General features: G+C 36.5%; 1 protein-coding gene across 2 annotated transcripts in view; it reads right to left on the reverse strand.

Moving 5' to 3' along the window:
- Positions 1 to 9,342: 9,342 nt before the first annotated feature.
- The window catches only part of fndc1 (fibronectin type III domain containing 1), a 64,801-nt gene continuing 47,953 nt past the window's right edge, over positions 9,343 to 26,190 (reverse strand). For both annotated transcript variants that reach the window (XM_087298342.1, XM_087298341.1), the window contains 7 exons: positions 24,473 to 24,709; positions 20,051 to 20,159; positions 14,343 to 14,422; positions 14,219 to 14,248; positions 12,309 to 12,470; positions 11,969 to 12,091; positions 9,343 to 10,080 (listed from right to left, as the gene is read on the reverse strand). In XM_087298342.1, coding sequence (XP_087154468.1) covers positions 9,965 to 10,080; positions 11,969 to 12,091; positions 12,309 to 12,470; positions 14,219 to 14,248; positions 14,343 to 14,422; positions 20,051 to 20,159; positions 24,473 to 24,709 — 857 coding nt within the window. In that variant the 3' untranslated portion in view covers positions 9,343 to 9,964. The remainder of the gene's footprint in view (positions 10,081 to 11,968; positions 12,092 to 12,308; positions 12,471 to 14,218; positions 14,249 to 14,342; positions 14,423 to 20,050; positions 20,160 to 24,472; positions 24,710 to 26,190) is intronic.

A 26,190-nucleotide genomic window follows, 5' to 3' on the forward strand; every position in this document is an offset into this window, starting at 1 on the left:
CAGCAAAGCTGTTGGTTTGCAGCAAGCATTTTTGTTGGCGGAGCTGTATGAAAATTGAAGAATGGTGGACTTTCTCTTTTATCTGTTGAGTTGTTACCTTTCAGATACATTGCCTATATCTGTGCTGCTGTGTTCGCATGTTTAAAATCTTCCAAATAACAGGCAGGGCAAGTATTTAACATAGACAGGGCAAGAGACCTGCCGCACTGCTATCCACTGTGCCTGCATTCAGACCCAGGGATTGAGGAGGAGAGAAGTTTATAGTGATTATAGAAACACGATTATCTTTATGATGATATAACAAATTGTGGTTCCCCTTCGGATGGTGAACGTAAATTATATGCGAAAAACCTTCCACTATGGGGTTTTCATCAGAAAACAATCATCTGAAAGAGTATAATATCGGGCCAATGAAATGCCAAATGAATTGGCGGGGTCAGCTTGCACAGCTGGCGTCAATGACAATCAGTCAAGTATATAAGATGCGGCTAGTGTAATGCTCGACATCCTTTTTGCTTTCAGAGCCTTTCACGAGCTTCTGAGAGAGTCTTTTAGGGTTCTCCAACCTGTGTCTACAGAGAGAGGTCGAGAAGCAGCTTTTCCCGGTCCAGAGTGCGTATACGCAGTGGCAGACGGTCGAGCTGGGTTTTTCTCCCTTGCCTGGCATTCTTTGGGTCCAGTCTTTTTTGGTTTGCGGTTTGTATTTAGGAAAAAAGCTTTCCTAAAAGAGCAACACGGTTGCTTTGACCGTGCATTTCTGGATGCGGTTGTTTCCTATCCCCGGATGATGGGCACGAGCACTGTGTTTCATGTCTAGGGGTCCAGCATGTTAATGTGGAGCCTGCGGGCAGTGCATGCTGTCTCTTTGATGTCATGTCTGTTGCGCAGTTAAGGACGCGGCTCGCTCTTGCAAAAGAGCAACCCACCCCAGTTGTCCTCCGCTCTGCGGTTGACACTCGGGCAGATCTAAGGATTACAATGGGAGTAAATCCGCCGCCTTCGGGCTGCAGACCTCTCGCTCCTCCCTGTGCTCCATCAAAGCTTCAGGTGAAGAGAAGCACTCCCTCTTTGGATGGTCGCTCTCTCACTTGATAACACCGAGGATCAGATGTCCATTGCTGCATCGGAGGATGGGCTGTCATTGTCTGATGAGGATGTGAACCCGCTCGCTCCCTCCCTCTGGGGTGGAGAGCACGGCGATGGCATCTAAAAAGAAGACATGATGGCCGTGTTTTCCTGGGCTGCTTCGGCCGCAGGCCTGGTGATAGTTTATCCCTCAGCCCCGCGACTGGACCGACTAGATGCGTGTTATGTGGAGGATTCAAAGCCTTCTTCCCGGAAGTGCACAGTAAGCTCAAGCAGTTTTGAGGGCACTTTTTTCTGCCCGATGTGCTTCCATCCTCACCATCCTTGGAGGGTGGGCTGTCAATGTCTGATGAGGATTCGAGCCTGCTTCTCCCTCTGGGTTGATGAGCGCAGTGACGAATCTAGAAGCAGACTTTGTGGCCGTGCTTTCCCAGGCTGCTTCGGCTGTGGCTCTGGAGATGGTTTATCTCCCAGCCCCGCAGCCGGACTGACTAGAGGGGTGTGAAAACCCTTCTTCCTGGAAGCGCACAGAGGCTTTACGCAGTGTGCTGCGTGCGCCTCTGTCCTCAACTTGCATGCTATGGCCACCTACCAGCGCTACCAAGCGCAGGCGCTGGTCCAGCTGCGTGAGGATGGTTCTGACCCAGGATTGGGCATGAGCTCCGCACCCTGGAAAGGACGATGGCCACATTAGTGGCCAGGAATGCCACCTCAGGCTAAATCTGGTGATGTGCGTGATGTTGACAGCCCGAACACTTCCAGTTTGGGACACTATGCTTTCCAGCTCGCAGGATCGGTGCATTTCCTCTCCGCTCTCCTGAGGGACCCCAGTGATCCCTGGGCTAGCCCACCCACTTCACGCTGCCTCACCGCTGGCATGTCAGCGATCGTGCGGGCGGGTTTACTTGCGAGGGCTCTGCCTGCTTGGTTAGTGCAGGCCAGCCAATCGCAATGACTAATCTGTGCGGTCTGACTCGGCTATGCAATACAGTTCGCGAAACGGCTTCCCAAGTTCATGGGCATGTGTTTCACCAGGCTCAGTCCTGTGTCCGCCCCTGTCTTGCGAGTGGAGGTCCTCCTGGCGAAGGATGCAATCAAGCCGGCCCCTCCAGTCAAGATGGAGAGCGGGTTTTATAGCCCGTACTTCATCATGCCCAAAAAGAGCGATGAGTTACGGCCAATCCTAGATCTGCACGTTTTGAACCGCTGCCATCACAGGCTGCGCTTCGAAATGCTTACGCAAAAGTGCATCAACCGATGCGTTTGTCCTTAGGATTGGTTTGCAGCAATAGATCTGAAGGATGCGTATCTGCATGTCTCCATACTTCCACGCCACTGGCAGTTTCTGCGGCCTGTGTTCGAAGATCGAGCATGACAGTACAAGGTCCTCCCCTTTAGGCTTTCTCTGTCTCCGCGGGGTTTCCCTTGGCCTGCAGGCATCCGCATGCTAAATTCTCTCGACTTTTGGCTGATTTTAGCCTACTCTCGAGGACAATTGACTATGCACAGAGACAAGGTGCTCCGGCACACCACCTGTTGGGGTTGGAGGGACGTGTGTTGTGGGCATGCTGCTGCGGACCTGCGGAAGGGAACCCAGCTGCATTGGCATATCAACTGCCTAGATCTGTTGACAGTGTTTCTCACTCTGCGCCACTTTTTACCGGTGCTGAGGGGGCAACATGTGCTGGTCAGGACGGACAGCACGGCGACGGGAGTGTATATCAACCATACGGGGGATGTGCGCTCCCGCCGCATGCCTCAGCTTGCTCCCCGTCTGCTCCTCCGGAGTCACACGTGGCTGAAGTCAATGCGTGCTGTTCACATGGCGGGCGAGCCCAACCGTGCGGCAGACAGGCTCTCACGGCAGCTCCTTGCCCTGGGAGAATGGCTACTCCACCCCGAGTCTGTTCAGCTGTCATGGGCACATTTGTCAGTTCAGTTCCCCGTTTGGTGAACCCTACAGATTTCCTCCGAGGCCCCTAGCATCTGACTCAGTGGAGGAGTCAGACGTTGGCCCGTTACGTTGTTGGCATGCCCGCTGGTCAGCCCGCGTTCTGGGTATAGGTGCCTGCCATGCGTGATTCCCTGTGGGCGATCCTATAAGCTCACTCAACCACGGCGTTGTAGGTGCGCTCGCTCTACTGCGTTGCGCACCCTTTGCCAGGGACGCGGTAAGGTGCTTTCGTTGTGGCGTTTTCCATAGATTTCCCCATAGTGGAAGGTTTTCCACATAGCATTGGAGTTCTCCATCCGAAGGGGAATGCTAAGGTTACTAAAGTAACCCTCGTTCCCTGAGGGGGTAACGAAAATGCTATGTACCTTCGCCACAACGATTGTCCCTTAGCTGTTGAGCGTAAAAGTCTCCTCAGCTCAAAAGGATGTCGAGCATTGCACTAGCCACATCTTATATACTTGACTGAATGTCATTGATGCCAGCTGTGCAAGCTGACGCCGCCAATTCATTTGGCATTTCATCGGCCCGATATTATACTCTTTTAAATGATTGGTTTCTGACGAAAACCCCATAGTGGAAGGTTTTTTCATAACATTTCTGTTACCCCCTCGGGGAACGAGGGTTACTTTAGTAACCGTAGTGTTATAAGTATATGAAATTATGAATAACAAATGTAGCGGGGCATTAAAATACTGTATTTTTACACTGTGTGCATTATAACTTTGTAAACTATAAAATCATGGGTTGTCTTACAGTTTGTGTCTCATTTTGTGAGCCAACTGACAACAATTGTTCACTCCCCTCTTTTTCCATTGCTCTACCAGCCATGCCCACTACTCCTTCTGTCCGCAAAGCTCCACGGCCATCTTGGAGCATTTTTAAAAAAAAAATTCTAAGGTAGACTTGAACCGAAAGAGGGGAGTTTCATTTCTCTTTAAGGTCCCCGCTGAGTCGTGGTTTCATTTTATTTATTTTTCTAATCAGATTTATTTTTTGTCTTTTTACATTACATTAAGTTTAGAGAATTCATTATTAATTTCATGGTGTATCTTAGCTAAAATACTGACTCAAACAAATCAATAAGTAATAAACATGGAGCGATAGCGGATCATAAACATGATGGCATTTCTCCAGCAGGTTAATCTCTCTCTCTCTCTTTCATTGCTCTCTGTCCTGACTTTCTTTCGATGATTTAATCCTTTTAGTATGAGTGGTAACTTTTTCCAGCCCAAGTAGCGCATGACCTACTTTGCAAAGAGATGCACAAATAGCATGTGGAAAACAGTTTAGATCATGCTTTACTTTGCATTAAATAGGTACACTTGTATGCAGAAATGTAGGTAATTATCTACCATGTTCATATGAAAGTTGAGCTTGATTTTAGTTAATATATGATGGGCTAAAAAATTACAATTATCTGCCAATCAAAAAGGGAAATAGAGAAAATCTGGATTAACAAACGTATTGTAAATCTTCAGGGTTGCTGAAATGTACCACATTACAAAGCAGCTGTAATTGCTTGGACAACTTCCTAAGTTTTGCCTACGGGCTTTAGGGTTTACAAAAGCATCTGGCCAAAACAAAAGAGAGAACACTGCATGTGTAGCCATCAATGAGATTGTTTAACAGAGTTAGATGCCTCACATCTGTGGCTCTCCACAAAATTAAAGGCTAATTATTTTTTAATGTTTTAATTCGCAGTGAAGCTTAATTCAGCAGACCTTCATACTGTCAAAGCTTTTTTTAAGCGATACATGATTAATGGCAATCTATTTAGCAGACTACATCTTTAATGAGCATGTGACCTTTTAGGACCTATAGTTTTACAGTACCACAGATACATACAGGTCTAAATGATTACAAACAGGCCTGGTCATTCAGTAAAACTGGCATTATGTTTTATTTTAGACTGTTAGCCTCTGAGTCTATTATTGGTTTGAAAATGTCTTTTTCATTTACTCACACTTAAGTGAATTTAATCTTTTATAAATGTCTTTTTTTTCTGTTGAACATAAAACAAGATATTGGAACATGAAGTATATATTGCTATTTATAAACAGATTTGGAACAAGTGGAGGATGAGTAAATGGCAGCAGAATTGTCCTCACTGTAGTCTGTAGCACGATGACGTACTGGATCAGGTCCATGCATTGAACATTGTAATGCCCAAGTTACTGTAATGTTGGGGTACACTAAATAAAACAAACTCATTGGATGACCTAATTTAATTGAGGCAGGATTTCCATCAAATCAATTTGTGTAGCACCAGTAATAATAATAATAATAATAATAATAATAACAATTTACACAATTAAATGCACTTGAGATGGTCCATAATATTTTTTCATTTAACCTAAACTCAAAGGTTTGATAATATCATGCATGTCTATTATGTGTTGCACTTTTCGAAGTCTCTTAGTTATCCTAAATGTACTAAAAGAGGAGTTTTAAAGCATATTTCATGAGTTACATGTACTGTTGATCTCAGAACTAATTTTAGGACATTTATTGCTTAAAGCAAGTGAGCAAAGCAACAACCAGCGGTTTTGCTAATTAAGCTGCCAACATTCAAAACATGTGTGCGTCTGCAAGGTCTCAAAACTCAAAGCATAACACAAAACATCTAAATTTTCAAACTCAAAGTGCAAATTAAACTCTTACAAATCTTTCTATTAAACACCTAAGACTACTTTCATAGCTAACATTTCCCTCTCCTAATTCAATCCCACGCAAAGCATGCTGGGAAAAACAAATCCCCTGACCAGGTAGTTGGACCAACACAATTCCTTTATGTTGTCCTGACATAAAACGCTTATGTTAACTTAGTTTACAAATTTAAGTGGACTGTACATAAAACAAATAAATTGGCCAAAGAAATGACAAGAATTGTGTTGTTTCAGCTTAATTTAAACAGGTAGTTTGAACAAGCAGCAGTAATCATTTTTTGAATGTGTAGACATTAATAACTGTGAGGGTTGAGTTTAGGCACTGGTAGGTAAAGTTTGTGTAATTCAATTATAATTCAATATAATTAATTCTAATTTTTAATTTTAATCTAGTAGGTCAGTGTGCTATACATGCTGCAGCAATGGCATATTTGAATTCTCAGTTTTGGGTGAGCTAATCTTTATCTTTAGTGCTATCTTTTCTAATCATAGTTAAAAATTGTCACTGAAGTAAAGCATGTGTGCGACTATCACAATGACAAGATCAGTGGCTTGCTCAAATTTCCCTCTTGTTCCCCAAACCCGGACATCATCCGTGTTTGTAAATATGTATGCCACAGCATATTGTTTCATTGCACGCTATTGCATGAAAGTTTAATAACTCTTTTGTAGAAACAATCTCTCTCTTTCTGCCGCTTCCTATTTTAACATCTCTAGCAAATGTGTTGGTTTGCTCTCATATTTGCTTTCTCTTTTGTAACCCACATCAAACTCATTATCTGTTGCTCATATACAGAAGATGAATTGAAACATTCAGATTATCTTGCAAATAACTAAAATAATCTGTCAGATTCTTATTGTGTTTCGCATTGATTTTATGTATTTGCTGGTATTTGTTCACTGAAATAGCAGATGGTCTCATATAGTTTTTGTCTGCTCCAAAAAAATGACTGCTATAATACCAAATTTGGAAAAACACAGAAGAGATTAATTAGGCATGTGGATTGGAAACAGAAGCCAAATAAAACATCAGTGGGGTTTAATTTAACGATAAGGAACTGCTGTACTTGCAGATAAGAAACTTGAGCTTTTTTTCTCTTGACTTGAATCCAGCTGATGCCAAAGTTAGACTGATTATAGTATTCAAGCCAACTGGTGACAACACTTTCTAAAAATGCCAGAATATGTGTCTGAATGTCAGTCCTTGAGCAATTGTTTATTATTTTACTTTATGGGAAAGTATTCAGTCTTCATTTTGTACAAATGTTGGGAATAATAAATAAGAATGTAAAAAAAAAAAAAAAAGAAATATAGAGTGCAATAAAATTCATGGGGAAAGTAGGAGGAAAGAGCTTTCTAGGTATTTGTAATTTTGGAAGTTATAGGCCTTTAAAAGTGTCAGAATAAAGGGTTATTGCTAAAACACCTCATCCGAAATAGATTTAGAAAAGGAGGATCAGTTATTAGCACCTATTATTATGTGGAAAGGCCACCACAGCTGCTTAACCACAAACACGAACATTTCAATCAGAAGGAATTCAACCAAACCAAAGACAATATGCTGGATACATAAAATGTATATTAAATGGTGACTGCAATTTTTCTTAAGTTTTTTTATTTAAATTTGGTAATATATTGTGCACATGGTCACAAGGTCACATTTACACTGTAAGGTCTTGTTCCCAATTACAATTTGTTGCCTATATTTGACATTTTTTTTTTGTCGATTTGTTAACATGTTCTGTTTATTGAGACCTATATCTGATTCATGTGTTTACACTTGCCATACAATTTCTGACGTTGCGCATGTGTAAAGGCGGGTTCTAGCATCTGCGCCACACTAGCCACGATGGAAGAAATTGTCTTGCTTTTGTTTATTAATTTATTCATTTTCTTTTCGGCTTAGTGCCTTTATTAATCTGGGGTCACCACAGCGGAATGAACCGCCAACTTATCAAGCTTATGTTTTACTCAGCAGATGCCCTTCCAGCTGCAACTCATCACTGGGAAACAGTACACTACGACCAATTTAGTTTACTCAATTCACCTGTACCGCATGTCTTTGGATTTGTGGGGGAAACCAGAGCACCCGGAGTAAACCCACGCAAACACGGGGAGAACATGCAAACTCCACACAGAAATACCAACTGACCCAGCTGAGGCTCCAACCAGCAACCTTCTTGCTGAGAGATGTTAGTGCTACCCATGTCTTGCTTTTAGCTCCGCAAAATATCAGAAGTTTGGCCAACTTTAAAATGATTTTGAGGCGGAGGAGGAGGGAAAGGGCTGTCATTGCAGCTTGCGCCTGCAGTTTATATATGGTGTCCTTCACCATTCAGTGAAATTTATGGGTTTATCTTGATCGGACTCATCTTCCCACAGGGCAAGAAGGCAGGTAACTTCTGCTGTCGACCACCACTTTCCTCCACCCTGTTTCCTCTGTTGTTGCTTTCCTCGTCGATGTCTTCACACACGATTTTCCTTCTACATGATTAAACCGCTGAGAAGTACCAGATTGTCACAAGTTTAACAACGTACAAAATGGAATGCCTCAATAAATGTAATCTACATGTTTGCATGATAGTCGCATTGTCACATTTGATCTTTGTCATGATGACAGTAAATAATATTTGACTAGATAATTTTCAAGACACTTTTATACAGCTTAAAGTGACATTAAAAATGCCTTAACTAGGTTATTTAGGTTAACTATGCAGGTTAGGGTAATTAGGCAAGTTATTGTATAACGATGTTTTTTTCTGTAGAATATCGAAAATAAAATTAGCTTTAAGGGGCTAATAATTTTGACCTTAAAATGTTTTTTAAAAAATTAAAAACTGCTTTTATTCTAGCCGAAATAAAACAAATCAGACTTTCTCCAGAAGAAAATATATTATCAGACATACTGTGAAAATTTCCTTGCCCTGGTAAGAATCATTTATGAAATATTTAAAAAAGAAAAAAACCTCAAAGGGGGTCTAATAATTCTGACTTCAACTGTATGTAGGACGCCTGAAACTAATATCTGAATATCCGAATGCATTTTTTTTTTTTTTTCGTGTTTACACGGTCATAGAATAAATCCGATCTGTGACACATATGAGCAAAAAATCTGAATTGGGTCACATTTAACTGGCAGTATAAACAGGGCCTAAGTCAACAAAGTGGGTCTAATAGCATTATATTCATTCATTCATTCATTCATTCATTTTCTTTTCGGCTTAGTCCCTTTATTAATCTGGGGTTGCCACAGCGGAATGAACCATCAACTTATCCAGCACTTTTTCACTTAGCGGATGCCCTTTCAGCCGCAACCCATCACTGGGAAACATTTATTCACACTCATTCACACACATACACTACGGACAATTTAGCCTACCCAATTCACCTGTACCGCATGTCTTTGGACTGTGGGTGAAACCGGAGCACCCGGAGGAAACCCAGCGAACGCAGTGAGAACATGCAAACTCCACACAGAAACGCCAACTGACTCAGCCGAGGCTCGAACCAGCATTATATTATATTATATTATATTATATTATATTATATTATATTATAAATTTTTCTATGGTTTAGTCTTTATCGCAGAGGTTGCCACAGCAGATTTCCTGTGTAATGTAAGATCAAAAGGTTATGTTTTCTCTATAGCACCTTTATTCAAACTGTTCCTGAGCAAATAAAAATATATCTTTTCAATCTGCCCTAATATGGGCAATACTTTCATGCCAACTTTTGTTCAAAAAGAGGGTATTACTAAAAACGTAAGAGTACAAAACCTCGGCAAGTTATATAAACAACAGCAAACATTACTCACAGGAAATTTGTTACATCATCTTTTTTTGTTCCCAGAAAATTCTTATTCATTTGACTTTGTGCTTTGATATTTAACTCGCTAACAAGGGTGTTTCTCTGAAGCTCTTGTATGATAAATATTCCAGGCAGAATGGCAAATGTGAAATAATTACTATTACAGAGCACATGAAAAAAAAATAAGACAATGTTAATAAACTCAGATACACATGCTGCAGTTTCCTCATATACAGACTGATTTTTGTTTTTAAAAAGTGCTTGATACTGAATATGTAGAAAATTAGTGTTACTCAAAGTACTATATTCCTTCCATCAGAAGCAGTTGCTATATGATCTAAGTTTGTTCGTCACGGTGACCAATAGTTCACCTCTGATTGGTTGCCAGATTTAGGGAGAGAAAACATGGTTTGTGATGTCCTGTGGAAATGTCCTCTTGGAGTTTCTCCTGTTACCACTTTCCAGGGATCGGAACTCCGCATTCATACCAGCCTACGAATGGATGAGGTGTACGCCTGCCGATGGCCCCGAAATTTACTGGCTCTTGTCTGTATGACCGATAATATCCTGAAACCCAAATAGAAGATCATGGTAGAGTAGTAAACATTCAGAAATGTTAGTAACAGCCAATAAAGTTTGGTTCAGTAATAATTTTTTTAAACTATTCTACTCACCAAGGCTGCATTTATTGAATTAAAAAATACAGTAAAATGTTAAAATATTATTCAAATTGAACATAACAGTTTTCTTATTGAATATAGTTTAAAACGTAATTTAATAATGTGATTTAAATGAGAATTTCTTTAAAAATCTATGTAATATTATTTTCATCATTGTTGGGCTCTTTCTTATTTTTCTGGAAACTGTAACTGCCCGTGCTGCCCTGTAAAAAAAAAACCCATTATTTATTTATTTTTTTTCGGCAGCTGGGGTACCAGAAAACAAAGTAAAATAATTTCAATTACAGCAATTTACCATAAAATAACGATCATTGAATTACAGAAATTTATAGTAAAATAATGGCCGTTAAATTACAGAAATTAACAGTAAAATAATGGCTGTTAAATTACAGAAATTTACCGTAAAATAATGATTGTTAAGTGACTAGATTTTACTGTAATATAATTGCTGCTAAATTACAGAAATTTACCATAAAATAATGGCTGTTAAATTCCAGGAATTTATTGTAAAATAACAATCGTTAAATTATTAAAATTTACTGTGAAATAATGGCTGTTAAATTACAGAAATTTACCGTAAAATAACAATTGTTAAATGACCAATTTTTACTGTAATATAACGGCTTTTAAAATACAGATAATTACCATAAAATAATGTCTGTTTAATTACAGAAATTTACTTTAAAAAACCAATTGTTAAATTATTAAAATTTACTGTGAAATAATGGCTGTTAAACTACAAAAATTTACCGTAAAATAAAGATTATTAAATGACAAAAATTTACTGTAAAATAATGGCTGTTAAATTACAGAAATTTACCCTAAAATAACAATCGTTAAATGACAAAATTTTACTGTAATATAATGGCTGTTAAATTACAGAAATTTACCGTAAAATAATGGCTGTGAAATTACAGGAATTTATCGTAAAATAATGGCCATTAAATTACCGAAATTTGCTGTAAAATAATGGTTGTTAAATTACAAAAATTTACTGTAAAATAATGACTGTTCAAATACAGAAATTTACCGTTAAATAATGGCTGTTCAATTACAAAAGTTTACCGTGAAATGATGGCCATTGAATTACTAAATTTTACTGAAAAATAATGTCCGTTAAATTACAGAAAAATTTTAAATGTAAGGAAATTTCTGTAATTTAACATGCATTATTTTACGGTAATTTTTTGTAATTTAACGACCATTATTTTACAGTGTGAGTAAGATACTTCAAAATTAGTAATTATTTTATGAATAAACTGACAGAAAATAGATTTTAATTCTAAAAATGTGACTTAGTTTTGTTAAAAAATGTAATACCTCGTGTCAAAACACAATACGTTTCAAATTATCATTATTTTTTGACTCAATTATTATTGTTTGTTATTATTATTGTTTATTATTCATGTGCAATTATCCTGATGAATGTAACTGTTGTTGAAAAATATAATAATTTTTCTAAATACATTTGTATTACAAAAGGTACAATTACTCAGCTTTTTTAAATTCATTTTTCCAGAACTGTTGAATTTAATTAGTGTTTAAGGCAAGTATATATGTCATAAGTGACCAATGCCAGATGCATGGGTCTTCAGCATCAAAGCTTAATGAAGGGTGTGGGCATTTCTATCAGTCATAATAGGGTCAGCCAATAAAATTTAAATTGTAACAATGTTTTTATATGCATCAAATTGCAGCCTTTGTAAACACAGTCGTCTTCTTTTACAAACATTAGAAAATCTCACTGATTTTACACTTTTGACCAGTAGTCTTACCTTGAGCTGTAGGCAGGTTGAGAGAGAGATTGTGTGGTCCAGTTCTTCCATCTAGATGGGAGTCCACAAACTGGCAGTGGTCCTCTCCATGGCCAAATGTATCAGCAAGGCTGTAGAATGTTTCTGAAATGGAAAACAGTCGTAGCTTGAGCGTCCCTCAGGACCCAAACCTCAGACAGTGCGTTGTGTTTAGTTGAGGGGAAACTGCGGTTTGGAATGGATGCTTCCGAGGCTTTTAGGCCAAACACTCCAAAAAAACAGGCTGCTTCATATTACAGGCACGCTGAGCATTAGATTCAAGTTTGAACGGCATCATGTTGTTTGAAAGGAAGGTCAGTACCTCTCAGTCCATCTGCCATGAAGATCTTGTAGCGCAGCGAGTTACAGAGGACCACGCCAACAAACTTCCTGTACCAGGTGCGCTTGACAAATTGACTGCCTCTGCAAGAACTGTGGGCTTGGTTATACCTGAATGAGAATGGGATCCAGATGGGCTCCCCACCTAGAAAGGGAATGAATGTCAATTACATTTGGAAAATATAAATGCTAAGGGCAACAGTGATTCAGTGATTGAGCATAATCTGTTCTGATGAGACTGGATTACGGATTACTAACTAAGGTACAATTAAAAGAAAACTTCAGCAAGAAACCACAGCAACAGTTCAATTTAGAACCATGTCATCCTGAAGAGCCCTTTTATGCTGAAATGTGTAGCAACCAAGCAACTGTGCAGACTTGAACAAGGCTAAACTTGGGCTGTCGGTGAAAATAATATAGACATCTAAGAATAGCTCAAAACTAGATTAGTCGTCAAATAGACAGACTTCATATGTGTAGTCATTCATTTCTGATTATTTGATGACTAGTCTAGTTTTGGACTATTCTTAGACATCGAGTAAATTTTCACTGACAGCTCAAATTTAGCCAAGGTGACTATGCTTAGACGTCTATTAGACATATTTTAAAAGCAAAAAATGCTTGTTGGTTTCTTAAAATGTCTATAAATGACTGATAATCATTGATATTACAACTGGATTCCAAGCAGTATCCCTCTTATGAAAATGTTTGTGTGGCTAGCTCTATTCATTTAAAAACACCCCAATGGCACCTCTATTCATTAAAAAGATTTTAATGAATTTAGGATAGGATTTTTTTAATTTACTTTTTTATTAAAAACATAGCTAGTCACAAAATACACAACAAGTTCATGGTTTATATTAGCTTTCCCTTTTTAACACAATAATTCACTCACATACCTTTTTTTTAAAGCTATTTACAAGCATACTAATTTGGTAAATTTTTTTTGTCTTAAAATCAGTGTGGAACAGATATTGATACTGTTTGTATGTTGATGTACTTCCAACTGAAATGGAATAACGAGTTGAGGGCAGGACTTTCTTTTTGCGCATGATTGACTCTTAGCAAACTAATGAAAAGATTATTGTGGCTGAAGCCATCAAAATGATGTCAACAGAGAAGAACGTGGAAGCAAAGACTTAAAGATCACAAAATTTTTTTTTTTTAGTGGATTAATTTGCACCAATTATTTGTTCCCCTAAAGAATTACAAATTTGCGCTAGTAAAACAAACATTTTAAATTTTGATGTGATGGAGTTTAAAAGTTGACTTTGAAAGTCTTTTTTTGAGACACCAGCATTTAAATAAACCCTTTAATAAATAAAAATAACATAAAAAGTATTGCTTTTTCATTGCCCAAACAGCTTTTAACAAAATAAAATAATCAAGACCTTTGACTTTTCTGGTATAGTACTTAACCCTGTCGCCTGATTTTTATTTTTGAAGGACATTTTTGCCAGGAAAATGAAAAGAATGTGACATTTGTGTAGCTCTTGAGAGCCTGTCTTTTGTTCTGCCTAATTTCATTCTATGATACAGTTGTCATTTTTGTTCTGTTCATTTCATTAGTCAGAGGAAAGCACGCATCACAATTTTACACAATCATCTATATCTCGCTTACAGCAGCATTTATTCATGGACTCTTGTTGTTCATTATAAGTAAAGTATTTCCTACATCTTTTTACTTGTAATCAAAGAAAAAAATGATAATTTTGCTGTAAGCGTATTGGGAATTTGAATCATATTCAGTTTCTTGGACATTATATGTATGGGTGTAAGCAGTTAGTTGGTTTCGCTTTTCCCTTATGGCCACCGGTGTTACTGATAGTAAAGGTAAATTGTAAAGGAGTTTTAGAATGACATAAATATTGTGTGTAATGACATATCTCTTACCTGGGGGTCTTGCTATGAGCAGAGGGTCGTCTAGATGAAAGAAAACATCATTTTAATTTATATTAGTAAAGGGTTTTAAAGACAATAACCAGCTTTTTGTTCATTCAGACAAAGAAAGACTCACCTGACTCTGTGACGTATGTTAAAGTTTCACTGAATGGCCCCAGTCCAAAAATATTCTTTGCTTGAACTCTGAAGTAATATCTAAAAACAAGAGTGTTTCAAATCAGTCAAATTTAAAAGCATGGTACGGTGTAATGAAGATTTTTGTCACAGAAAATTGTCTGTACACTGATCTAAACTTAAAACTTAAACTTAAAGGAGTAGTTCGCTCAAAAAATTTAATTTACCCACCCTCAAGTTTCTTTATTCAACTGAACAAAAAGATAATGTTTTGAAGAATATTGGAATTTGATTGTGTTTGCTGACTAGTATTTTTCTAGATGGAAATAACTATACCTGTTTAGTTACTAAAATTCTTCAAAATATCTTCTTGCATGTTCAGTTGAAGACGGTAATGTGTGCACTGCGCAGGTTGGGAACAATTTGAGGGTGAATAAAAGATGAGTTTCTGTTCATTTTTTGGTGAACGATCCCTTTAATAATAAAACGAGAATGTGTGAGCAAAGAAAAATTAACATATAAAAGAAAAAAAAAACATTAAAAAGAAAATGAAAAAAATTTGTATTGAAATCATGTAGGTATAAAACAAAATAAAAATGACATGAAAATAAAAGGAAAATTGGTTACAAAAATGAAAAATAGGAAGAAATGTAAAAGACAAAAATAAAAATAAAAATAGGGAAAAGCCAAGGAAAGAATAGAAAATGAAATAAAAATGAAGAAGAAGGAAATCAAAAAGGATCATACATATTATGGAAATGAAAAAGGACAGAAAAAAGTAAAGCAAAACGGGTAGGAAAATGAAAGGAAGCACAGTTAAAATGTGCGTTAATAAAACCTGCATGAGGAAAAGTTTTGAGAGTGAGCCTCTGGCAAAAAGAAAAGGCTGACAAAATTTAATGACAAGAAGAGGCTGCATGTCAGGGAGAGCGAGCAAGACAATAACACTGCAACATGGAATTTCCAATCTGACAAAATCTCTTTGTGACAAATACCAGACCACAACCACCCATTCTGCCCTGACTCTCTGGCACATCCTTTACCTCCGAGGATAAATTAGACAAGTAAAGAAATTAAAAGCGAGAACTATGATGAAGTTGAAAGGGCAGAGCTAACACACAGCACACAGCCTTCTGTTGTGCCAGTGAGAGAACTGTTCGGTTAGCTCACGCTTCGCTTGTTTTAACTCAGGACCCGTTTAATGACATAAAATCAGCACTGCTGGATCAAATTAGCACAGCCACGTGGAAACTCTGACCAAAATAAAGAAAAAAATGGACAATTACTGTCAGACCGCCAGAAGGAGAGTAAGGAGGGGGTCTGTCATATTTCAACCAGGATGTGTGGTTACTGTTTATGTGCCCATGTGCTGCTTTCTCCTTGTCCTTTTGACCAAATATTATTAAAAGGGTAGTACATCCAAAATGAAAATTCAGTCATTATTCAGTGTGCCAATGCTACATACCACTTTTCTGTTTTTTTGGACTACAAAAGGAGACATTCAGAAAAATGTCCGGTATAAAATGCAATGAAATAAATACCAGCATTAAAAAGACAGCAAAGTGAATAGTCTATATTTTAGAGTTGTAAAGACCATTTTTTTAGAACTGCAAGTTTGTATCTCACAGTTCCGGAGATTTGTGAGTTGAAAAGTTTACATCTGACTATATGTTGACTAATTTTCTCTTAATTCTGAACTATACACTATCTGACAAAAGTCTTGTCATTATTCCCAGTTGTATGAGCAACACATAATAACTTGATTTCTAGTTGATCGTTTGTTAAAGTGGCAAATGTAAATTTTTTTAGATGAATCATCCATTGAACTGCATTCTTATAATCAAAAATACTGCACAAGACCTTTTGGTACCCACATGGACCCAAGATTCTCACAGAAATCAGTCATGTTTGGTGAAGGAAAAATCATGGTTTGGGGTTACATTTAGTATGGCGGCGTGTTAAAGATCTGCAGAGTGCTTGGCAACATCAACAGCCTGAGGTATCAAGACATTTGTGCTGCCCATTACATTACAATACTTTGTCATAAACATGCTCAGGACTGTTTGCAAAAGCTGTGAATTTCAAGGTAATGATGTAAATTAGGGCTGGGCGGTCTGACCAAAAGTTTAATTTACGGTAAATGACAACATTTATTTCAATTTACGGTAAATGACAACATTTATTTCATGCTAACGATATCTTCACAATATAATTTTATAAAAGTAGTTATTTCAGAGAATGTACAAAGGGGTTTTATATAATAAGTAAGCTTAAATATTTAAGAAAAGAAAAGGACTTGATCTTATTTGATTATTTTGGATTTTATTTTTACCTTACAAATATAGTAAACAAAAGATTACTTTAGATGAAAAAAATTCAACTGTATGTCACATTTCATAGTTATGTGGACAGACCTTATTTTTATTATTATTAGTATTATTATAAACATTTTTTCAAGTAACATTATTTAACAGATATTAAATATATCCCAAGTAATTAACAGGAAAAGAGCATTTATATATGAAAATATAAATACACTTTAAGGACATAAAAACTATAAAATATTTTTTCTTTCAGAAATGCAAAACATAAACAATTATTCTCTTTAAGTATTGAAATTAAGTAATCACTTCTTGTTAAAAATATAAAGCAATTGGCAACACTGCCAGTCTCCAGAGGAGTGTCTTTCACAGCTTCATTCACGCTTCATTCATTTACATTTACATTTACATTTAGTCATTTAGCAGACGCTTTTATCCAAAGCGACTTACAAATGAGGACAAGGAAGCAATTTACACAACCAAGAGCAACAATGAATAAGTGCTATAAGCAAGTTTCAGGTCTGTAAAGTCTAAGAAGGGAAGTATTAGTAGTATTAGTTTTTTTTTGTTTTTTTTGTACAGTTAGTGTGATATTCAGAGAGGCAATTACAGATTAGGAAGTGAAGTGGAGACTAAATAGTTGAGTTTTTAGTCGTTTCTTGAAAGTAGCGAGTGACTCTGCTGTTCTGATGCAGTTAGGGAGTTCATTCCACCAACTGGGCAGATTGAGCGTTCGCGTTCGCGAAAGTGATTTCTTCCCCCTTTGGGATGGAACCACGAGGCGACGTTCATTCACAGAACGCAAGTTTCTGGAGGGCACATAGATCTGCAGAAGCGAGAGCAGATAAGAATTCTAATCTACGGTAATGATAAATGCCTCCATACCGCCCAGCCCTAATGTAAATGATGTTCAGTTTCTTATTCAGACCGATCATTTCATAAGGCATCAATGAATCATGAGGAGCCACAAGTATTCATTATGTTTTGCTTGTATATATTTTTGGATTCTCAAAGTGCTGTAGCTGTTGATTGACATTTAATGAATCACTATAGTTTTAGTTTAAAAATCCTGGAAGCCACCTACACTACATCTTGGATGACCTGAGAATGTGGAAAGTATCAACAAATTTTAATTTTTGGCTGAACTGTCCCTTTAATTTTCATTTTTGGGTGAACTAACGTGCATTTTGAACATATGTGTCTCATTTTTCCTTGCCCTTCTGACCACAATTTTTTGTGGAACTGATGAAAGCCTCGATATGGCATCCAAGTGGTTTGTCATCATTTCTTTGACTAATCTGTTATTGTCCACAGTGTAGGCTATTTACCTAGGTCTAAAAGCTATCGCAAATTATTCATAAAACTTATCAACACTTCATAGCTGAACTGTAAAGTTGTCAGTCAGTGAGCTCGGCTGAGAGGCTATAATAACAGAGGCTTCTAAATGAATCCCAGAGGATAATAAAAACAACTTCATCCTCACATTCCACGTTTATGAACCAAACTTCTCTAATGAGTGCAAATGCACAGAACCTATTTTCTCAAGGTAGTGATGGAGAGAGTGCATCTGCCTGTCTGGAAAAGTGTACAAAACAATTGTCAATCAAACCTGGGGCGTTACACACAGCTGCGCGCATTTATGTATGCGTGCAGAAGACATGTGCAGGTCCAGACGAAGTCTGTGAATACTTTTTTGCACTAATTTTGAAGCAAAATCTGTTCTGAGAGTAGACCTAATAAGCCAAAGATATCTAAGAAATAAACATGCGAGAGGGATGCGCAGAACTGAATGAATGATTGTGTGGAAATCTGTGGGAAAGCTCATTGGTGCTGTAATGCCCCAATGAAAGCATGCTGCTTGGTTAAGAAAGCATTTAGATGGCTCTGGTAGGCAGAAATTGCTTCACATCTGTGGGAAATGTGCAGACAGGCCATAAACACCTCCCTTATCTACTGCTGCAAAAATGTGTTTGTAGAGGTTTATAGTGTTACAGTGAGAGCAGAAATTCAGAAACAGACACATGTAAACACAATATAGTTGTGCAATGTTAATGTGGTCTTGGCTAAAGTGTGGTAGGTTCTGGCTATCACTGAAAAGCAGTTATTTTAGTGCCTGGGAAGTTTTTTTTTTTTTTTTACTTATTTCTCCAAATTCATTGTTGAATTGAATTTCCAGCAAACATGACCTCACTGTCAAAATATACATTAGAAATTCTTCAAATATTCTAATGTTCAAGAAAAGAAATTGCTCTTGATTTTATGCATCATATTTAAAAAAGAGGGAATAATGAGGAAAAAAGTCCTTTGTTAGGTTCTATAAAAAGTTACAATAAAGAAGGCGAAAATGATTTTAAAGAAAGAATAATTTTAAAAAGTCCTAAAAACAGTTAAATTATACTTTAAAAATCATTGAAATATACCAATGTTCAAAAAACAGTTTGTAATAATAAATTTGCTCTTGATTTTCTGCAGCATTTTTGAAAAAAAAAAAAGAATAATTAGATAAAAAGTCCTAAAAACATTCAAATTATACTTAAGAAATTATTCAATATTCTAATGTTCAAGAAAAGTAAAAAAAACCCACTATGTAATAATAAGTTTGCTTTAAAAAAAGAATAATTAGAAAAAAGTGCTTCAAAGATATTTATATTTTACCACTAAAACAATAATAAAAAATATAATACAATAAAATATGCAATAAAAAACGCTTTGTAAAACATCCTGTATGGGTCTGATTTATCAGTTCCTATCTGCTCCAAAGATTGCAATCAGATAGAAATCGCATAGAGCAGAATAAATCCCATATGAAGTCAAATTGATTACACGCGTACATGAGCTAACTATGACAACCCTGCTAATTATAAAATAGTTCCCAGCTTTTATGACTTAATCTGGCACATATTTTAAACATGCAACCACATTTCAGATCAGTTATCATCTCAGAGATAGTTTAAGACTTTGCAAAAGATGTTTGGGGAAAAAACTAGAGCAAGATTGAGATAAATGTTGCATTTGTATAAATTTATGTCCAATAAAGAAAGTGGAAATTATTTTATAGCTTTGTATACCAACAAGTCTCTCAAATCTTCCCAGCATATTGTTGGAGTTCTTGGATTAAGCATGATTTATCAGGCCTCCCAAAAGATTTACACAGAGAACTCTTCCCAATTGCTTTTTTGTAACTAAGCCTTTACATCAGAACTTTTTTTTCATTTAATTTAATCACTTGTAAGTAGCTTTGGATAAATAAATAAATAAATATATATATATATATATATATATATATATATATATATATATATATATATATATATATATATATATATATATATATATATATATATAAATGGATTGATGTGGTGTGTTTGTGTTTCACGCTGTAAAGCACCTTGAATTAGGTTTGAGGTTTTCAACAGGGAGGTGTGTTCCAGTTGAGGGTTGTTCTGACCATCTGTTATTCAGAACGTCGTCATAGGAGGCACTGTGTACCATGTAGCCTATGAAAGAGAGATTCAAACAGATTCAGATAAATGAGCAGGGATTATGTCATTTCTTCATAGGGATTCCTCAATATAATCCTGGTTGCTTATTACATCATGGAAGGGCTAAACGTCTGCCAAGGCTGCAGTATGTATATAAAGTAAGCATGTGCGTGTACTTTCCACCATCTAATATGAAAAAGAGAGCAGTGTAGGAGTGAAGGTTTATGAAAGTAAAAGAGTTCATAAAAAAAAAAAAAAAAAAAAAAAAAAAAAAAATATATATATATATATATATATATATATATATATATATATATATATATATATATATATATATATGTATATTTTCAAAATGTACATTTTGTCACAAGGTACAAAGGTACAAAAGTGAACCTTAAAGGCTTAAAGGCACAAAACTGCACCCCAAATTTACTAATGTCTATCTGAATGGTACAAACGAGTTCATTTAGAATGGGTAACACCTCAGTGACAGATTTTGTTCCTTTATTTATGAGTGTATAGATATATACAGCTATGGATGAAAAAAAAAACACTTGAAAATAGGTTTGAACAAAATATTGACTTTTGTTTTATTTCATGAATGTCTCTAACATATGTGACCCTGGACCATAAGACCATAAGTACGAGTCAAAATGATCAATTTTCTTTTATGTAAAAAAAAAAAACAATAAGGAAACATATTAAAGGTCTTGTGAAGTGCTTTTAAACATGTGTTTTCATTCCATGTTTGTCGTAATCTCAACCGAAACATTAAGAGAGGGTGGGACATAGTGTAGCACCTCCCCTTTAAAGTAAAACACCCAATAGCATTTTGTTCCATCACTGCTCTGCCAGTGAAAGTGGTTGAGCTTAGACGCGTCAAATGAAAAGACAATGAGAAGCGTCTTGAAGGGGGCGGGGCATGTCAGACACTAGAGAGCATTTGATTGGTTCTGATTTAATGAGAAACTGTAGTATGTGGTGATGTGAATTAAACTCTTGGTTTATATCGGTTTTATGTTTATAATGTGCATTTTGTCACTGTCTTGGAGTGCACTAGATGGTAAATATCTTAAAGACTAACAATACTGATACAGACATTTAAAAAAATGTATTTTAATTTCATGGGACCTTTAAGTAAACATCATATTTCATGAAGAAATAAAAGAATACAGTAAATATTTCAAGAGTTTTTTTTTTGACTACTGCATTTTATGTACTTAATTTGCAGGCTTTAAACTTTAAAGGCTTTAAAAAACTTTACATTTATTTATTTATTTGATCAGATTTCAGATTGAAAATAGTTTTATATGGAATAGATAAACTTCCAGATAAACTATAACTATTGCCATTTAGAGCTATTATATTTAATTGTTTTGATTGAATGAATTTGATTTTCATTGAAAATCAGGGATATTCTACCAAATACAGATTTGTTAACTGTTTAAACATTGTTATTGCCTTGTCTGAAAATTAATAGAACTTCTGAAAACATGACATGATTTTTATTAAAAATAAAATGATGAGAAGCCATCAGTAGATTACAGATATATACAAATCAAAAATTATGTTTACCTCAAACACATCAATTGCCTCAGTGAGGTCTCATTTTTTTTCTACATTGCTGTGTAAATATACAGCTAAGAAAAGTATATTAATTGGATCTGTAGAGTAATACAATGTAATTCATAATTCTGTAATGCACTTTGCAAGTGTAATAATGTTAAAATGCTTTTAGTATTGAAAAAAGATTTTCTTTTTAAATTGCAGCGATTACTTATAAACAAATCAGCTGTAACATGAGATTGTTTTCTCAAATTTTATTCAAGAGCATGTGGACCTTATTTTTCATGTTTTGAAAAAGTTGCACCATTCATCTAAACTTTATCGGCGGTCTGTTGGCAGGGAATCCGCTGCATGTAAACCTCCTCACACATCACATCATGACACTAACAGTGGCTGTGGGAATTGCCTCCCTGTATGTGTGAATCAGAATGAAACTGTCAGGGTCAATATGTTACAGCAATGTTAAATATAGCTCTGTGCCTGAAAATGCACATTAAATGCAGACCGTGCAGGATGTAAGACAATTCAGCACTGTGCTTTACCAGATGGAGTTACTTCAACAGGCGGTATTTGAACAATCCAATCTTATTTACAAATCACACACATTTGATTTTTTAGTTTATTTCCAAACAAGTTAAAACAGTGCACCATCCTTTTAATGAAACTATAATTTCTTTGCAAATCAGCAATATTTTTATGTTTCCAATTCAAAAGTGTCAGCTGATTGCCTGCCACAAATAGAGACAGTCCAGTCAAAAATAAGCATTCTATCATCTTAATTCATCCACGTGTTGTTTCAAATTATGCATCTATTAATTTATTTGTTTGTTTGTTTGTTTGTTTTCTTTAACATTCCACAGAAGAAAATTTATACAGGCTTGGCACAACATGTGGATGATGCAAAATTTCCATTGCTAGACGAACTATGTTGCTCTGTTCCCATGCAGTTTATTAGTTGACTGCATAGTTGTCATCCTCAGCTTTGCTGTTAACATGTCTGATGCATCTTTTTCCTTGTCAGTGAAATAGGTTGTAAATCTTTTTCATTGCTGCTATCAAACAGGTCTATGCATGATTAACTTTTCTTTCTTTAGCTTTCTTTAATATTGCTTAAGCATAGTAGACCGAGAAACTGAGTATCAGTAATAAATGCATAAACTGAATTGGGTGAATCTTGTTGTTGTTTTTTTTACAAATATTTGTTGCATTGTGAGCTTTATGCTGTATATTCAACAACAACAAGAAAAATAACTGGCTTTAAAACTTTTAAAAATCGAATTTGAAGTGACACCACCCTGTTCATTCATTCATTCATTCATTTTCTTTTCGGCTTAGTCCATTTATTAATCTGGGGTCGCCACAGTGAAATGAACTGCCAACTTATCTAGCACATGTTTTACGTAGCGGATGCCCTTCCAGCAGCAATCCATCTCCGGGAAACATCCATAGACATTCATTTACACTCATACACTACGGACAATTTAGCCTACCCAATTCACCTGTACTGCCTGTCTTTGGACTGTGGGTGAAATCGGAGCACCCAGAGGAAACCCACGTAAACGCATTGAGAACATGCAAACTCCACACAGAAACGCCAAAGGACCCAGCCATAGCTCAAACCAGCAACCTTCTTACTGTGAGGCGACAGCACTACCTACTGCGCCACTGCGTCGCCTGACACCACTGTTTTATGAATAATTCTCTTTTCAAAGAAGGCAAAAGTTTTTAAAAATGGGGTTCAAAATGCACATTTTCAAAAAAAATAAAATAAAATGCTTGGCTCTACAGTATGTAAACTACAAAACGTTTGAAAAGCGCTTATGTTCTGTGCATGCATCTTACATTGTTGACCTATGAGCTTGCAAGAACTTAAAACAAGGAATCAAAAAAATAATGGCAGACTAGGGATAGTATATGTATAATCACACCATCATCTAATGTCTTTTTTGTGGATGTGTGAAAATATTTGTTTGTATATAACACTTTCCATAAATGTTACATTTTTAGCTAATTGCGTCAACATACTACATAAAATCACTAGATATACGCTCTAATACAGACCATGCATCATCCATATTATGTCAGGCCACAACTAACTTTAGTAAAATAATAAAACAATAGTACAACATTGTCTAAAGCCAGCAGTCACACATTTAACAAAGTGCTTTAATAGTGATTATGATTTGACTTCACTTTTGTCATGAGCTAAACTCCAAACTTTATTCATTCATTTTCTTTCGGCTTAGTCCCTTTATTCATCAGGGGTCGCCACAGTGGAATGAACCGCCAACTCATCCAGCATGTTTTACACAGCCGATGCCCTTCCAGCTGCAACCCAATACTGGGAAACACCAACACACACTCATTCACACATACACTCATACACTACGGCCAATTAAGTTTATTCAATTCACTCATAGAGCCTACGTTCCAGTGGGGGAAACCGGAGCACCTGGAGGAAACTCACGTGAACACCGGGAGAACATGCTAACTCTACACAGAAATTTCAACTGGCTCAGCTGGGACTCGAACCAGCAACCTTCTTGCTGTGAGGCGATAGTGCTAACCACTAAACCACTGTGTTGCAACTCCAAACTTTAAAAGATAAAATAAGCAATAGAATGTTTACCTTAGATATTTGTTGCTGTACAGTACATTATATTAAGCAAACTTTGTGTTGAAAAGAACAAAAGATGTTCTGCAACGTCAAGCATTTTTAATTATTTAAAAGAACTGCTTCATGATATAAGATTTTCACTCACCTGACACCATGTCGTCTTTTAGTGGACGCGCCCAGTCCAAAATCACAAAGGAGTGACAGCCCTCCATAGCAACAACAGTCACATTGTGGGGCTTGTTTTTGGGTGGCTGCTTCTGATTGGAAGACTGTTGGTCTTTCTCCATCAGGTCTGCTAAAACGTCCACTTGCAAATACTCCAGAGCCTCAGTCAGGGAGCAGGGAGCTCCAGGGTCTTTCTGAATGTAGTTTACATATGGAGCTGAGGACAGAAGGGAAAGATAAGAGGAAAAAAAGAGTTTCAGAATGTCTGAAAGGATCGTTTTGCCATTGATTTTGCCACAGGCAATTGAACTTCAAGTTGTGTAAAACCTGATGATAATGTTTCCCAGCATGATTTTAGATGATTTAAAGTGCATCTTCAATGGAAAAAAAGAATTCCTGCAGAAAGAGTTTCATGATGGATGGAAAAGTGGACCATATAAGGCTAAAGTCCTTCAACGTAAAAACAATTGACAAAACATTAAATAAAGGCTCACAGTTTAAACCCTATTGTATGTATTGTATATACCAAATATTAGGCTTAAGTGCAATTTATTTACTCCTGTTTTTAGTGTCATGTGATCCATTTTTTTATTGTTAGCAATGTTCAACAGTTGTGGTGTGTAATATTTTTTTTGAAAATTTGAAACTGAGTAAGAGAAAAAAATACTCTTGAACTTACTGTACACAAATTGGATTTGGCTCTCAATCTGTCCATTTTATAAAGTACAACTCAACTGGTAACAAAAAAGATTTTAAAATATTTGTGGTAACTTAATGCAGGTAGTGAAATTCAGTAAACATTACATTTCTGTTGTGTTTTCTTCATAATCTTGTCCTAGTTCACAAATGTGCCAAATTTAATACTTGGTTTTTGGTTGTGGACAATAAAAGTTACCATTGTTGATATTTTGAGCTTCGACTTTTCCTGTTGGCTCAATGAAATTTTGTTATTTTTTGTCGTGCCACACAGCGCCAGTTGGATCCACAGCTGTGAACACTTCCAGAACCACCGTCTCATTGGGCCACAAGATTCACACCTGGAGCTAATCAAAAGCTCCATTTGATGGTGACCCCAATGCGGAACTAAAAACACACTTCTGTGCATGTGCCTTCACAGACACACACACACACACACACGCACGCACGCACGCACGCACGCACGCACGCACGCACGCACGCACGCACACACACACACACACACACACACACACATACAGCAATCGTTACAAGTGATAAGTCAAAAGCCACAATACAGAGTGTTTAGAAATGAACCAAAAAACTGAACAATGCATGAAAATAAGAAAAAGTTAGGCCTTACAGCATGTTTTGCTTAAGAAAGAAATTAAGTTTAAAATACACTTTTAACTTTTTGCAAGAATCCTGATGCCACCCACACTGCTGAGCATGCTATTTAGATGAATATGTAAATGTATGCTGCACATTTTCCTCTCAATAACAGTCATCAGAAAAGAGAGTGTGAGAAATCAGTAATTAAGAAAGATTGTGATTATGCTGTTGTATCGGATTAGTTTCTATGTCAAAGAAGTTGGATGTATAAAGCCATACCTACCTATCGCATAATCAATTTCTATGTAAAAGAAGACGGAGCCCTAAACCACAGCTTTCTATTACATAAACAATTTTCACATTAAAGAAAGCACAGCCCAAAAGCCACACCTACCTGCTACATTATCTATT

The sequence above is a fragment of the Danio rerio genome, chromosome 20 (genome assembly GCF_052040795.2).
Source record: "Danio rerio strain M-AB ecotype USA chromosome 20, GRCz13ab, whole genome shotgun sequence".
Taxonomy (NCBI): domain Eukaryota; kingdom Metazoa; phylum Chordata; class Actinopteri; order Cypriniformes; family Danionidae; genus Danio; species Danio rerio.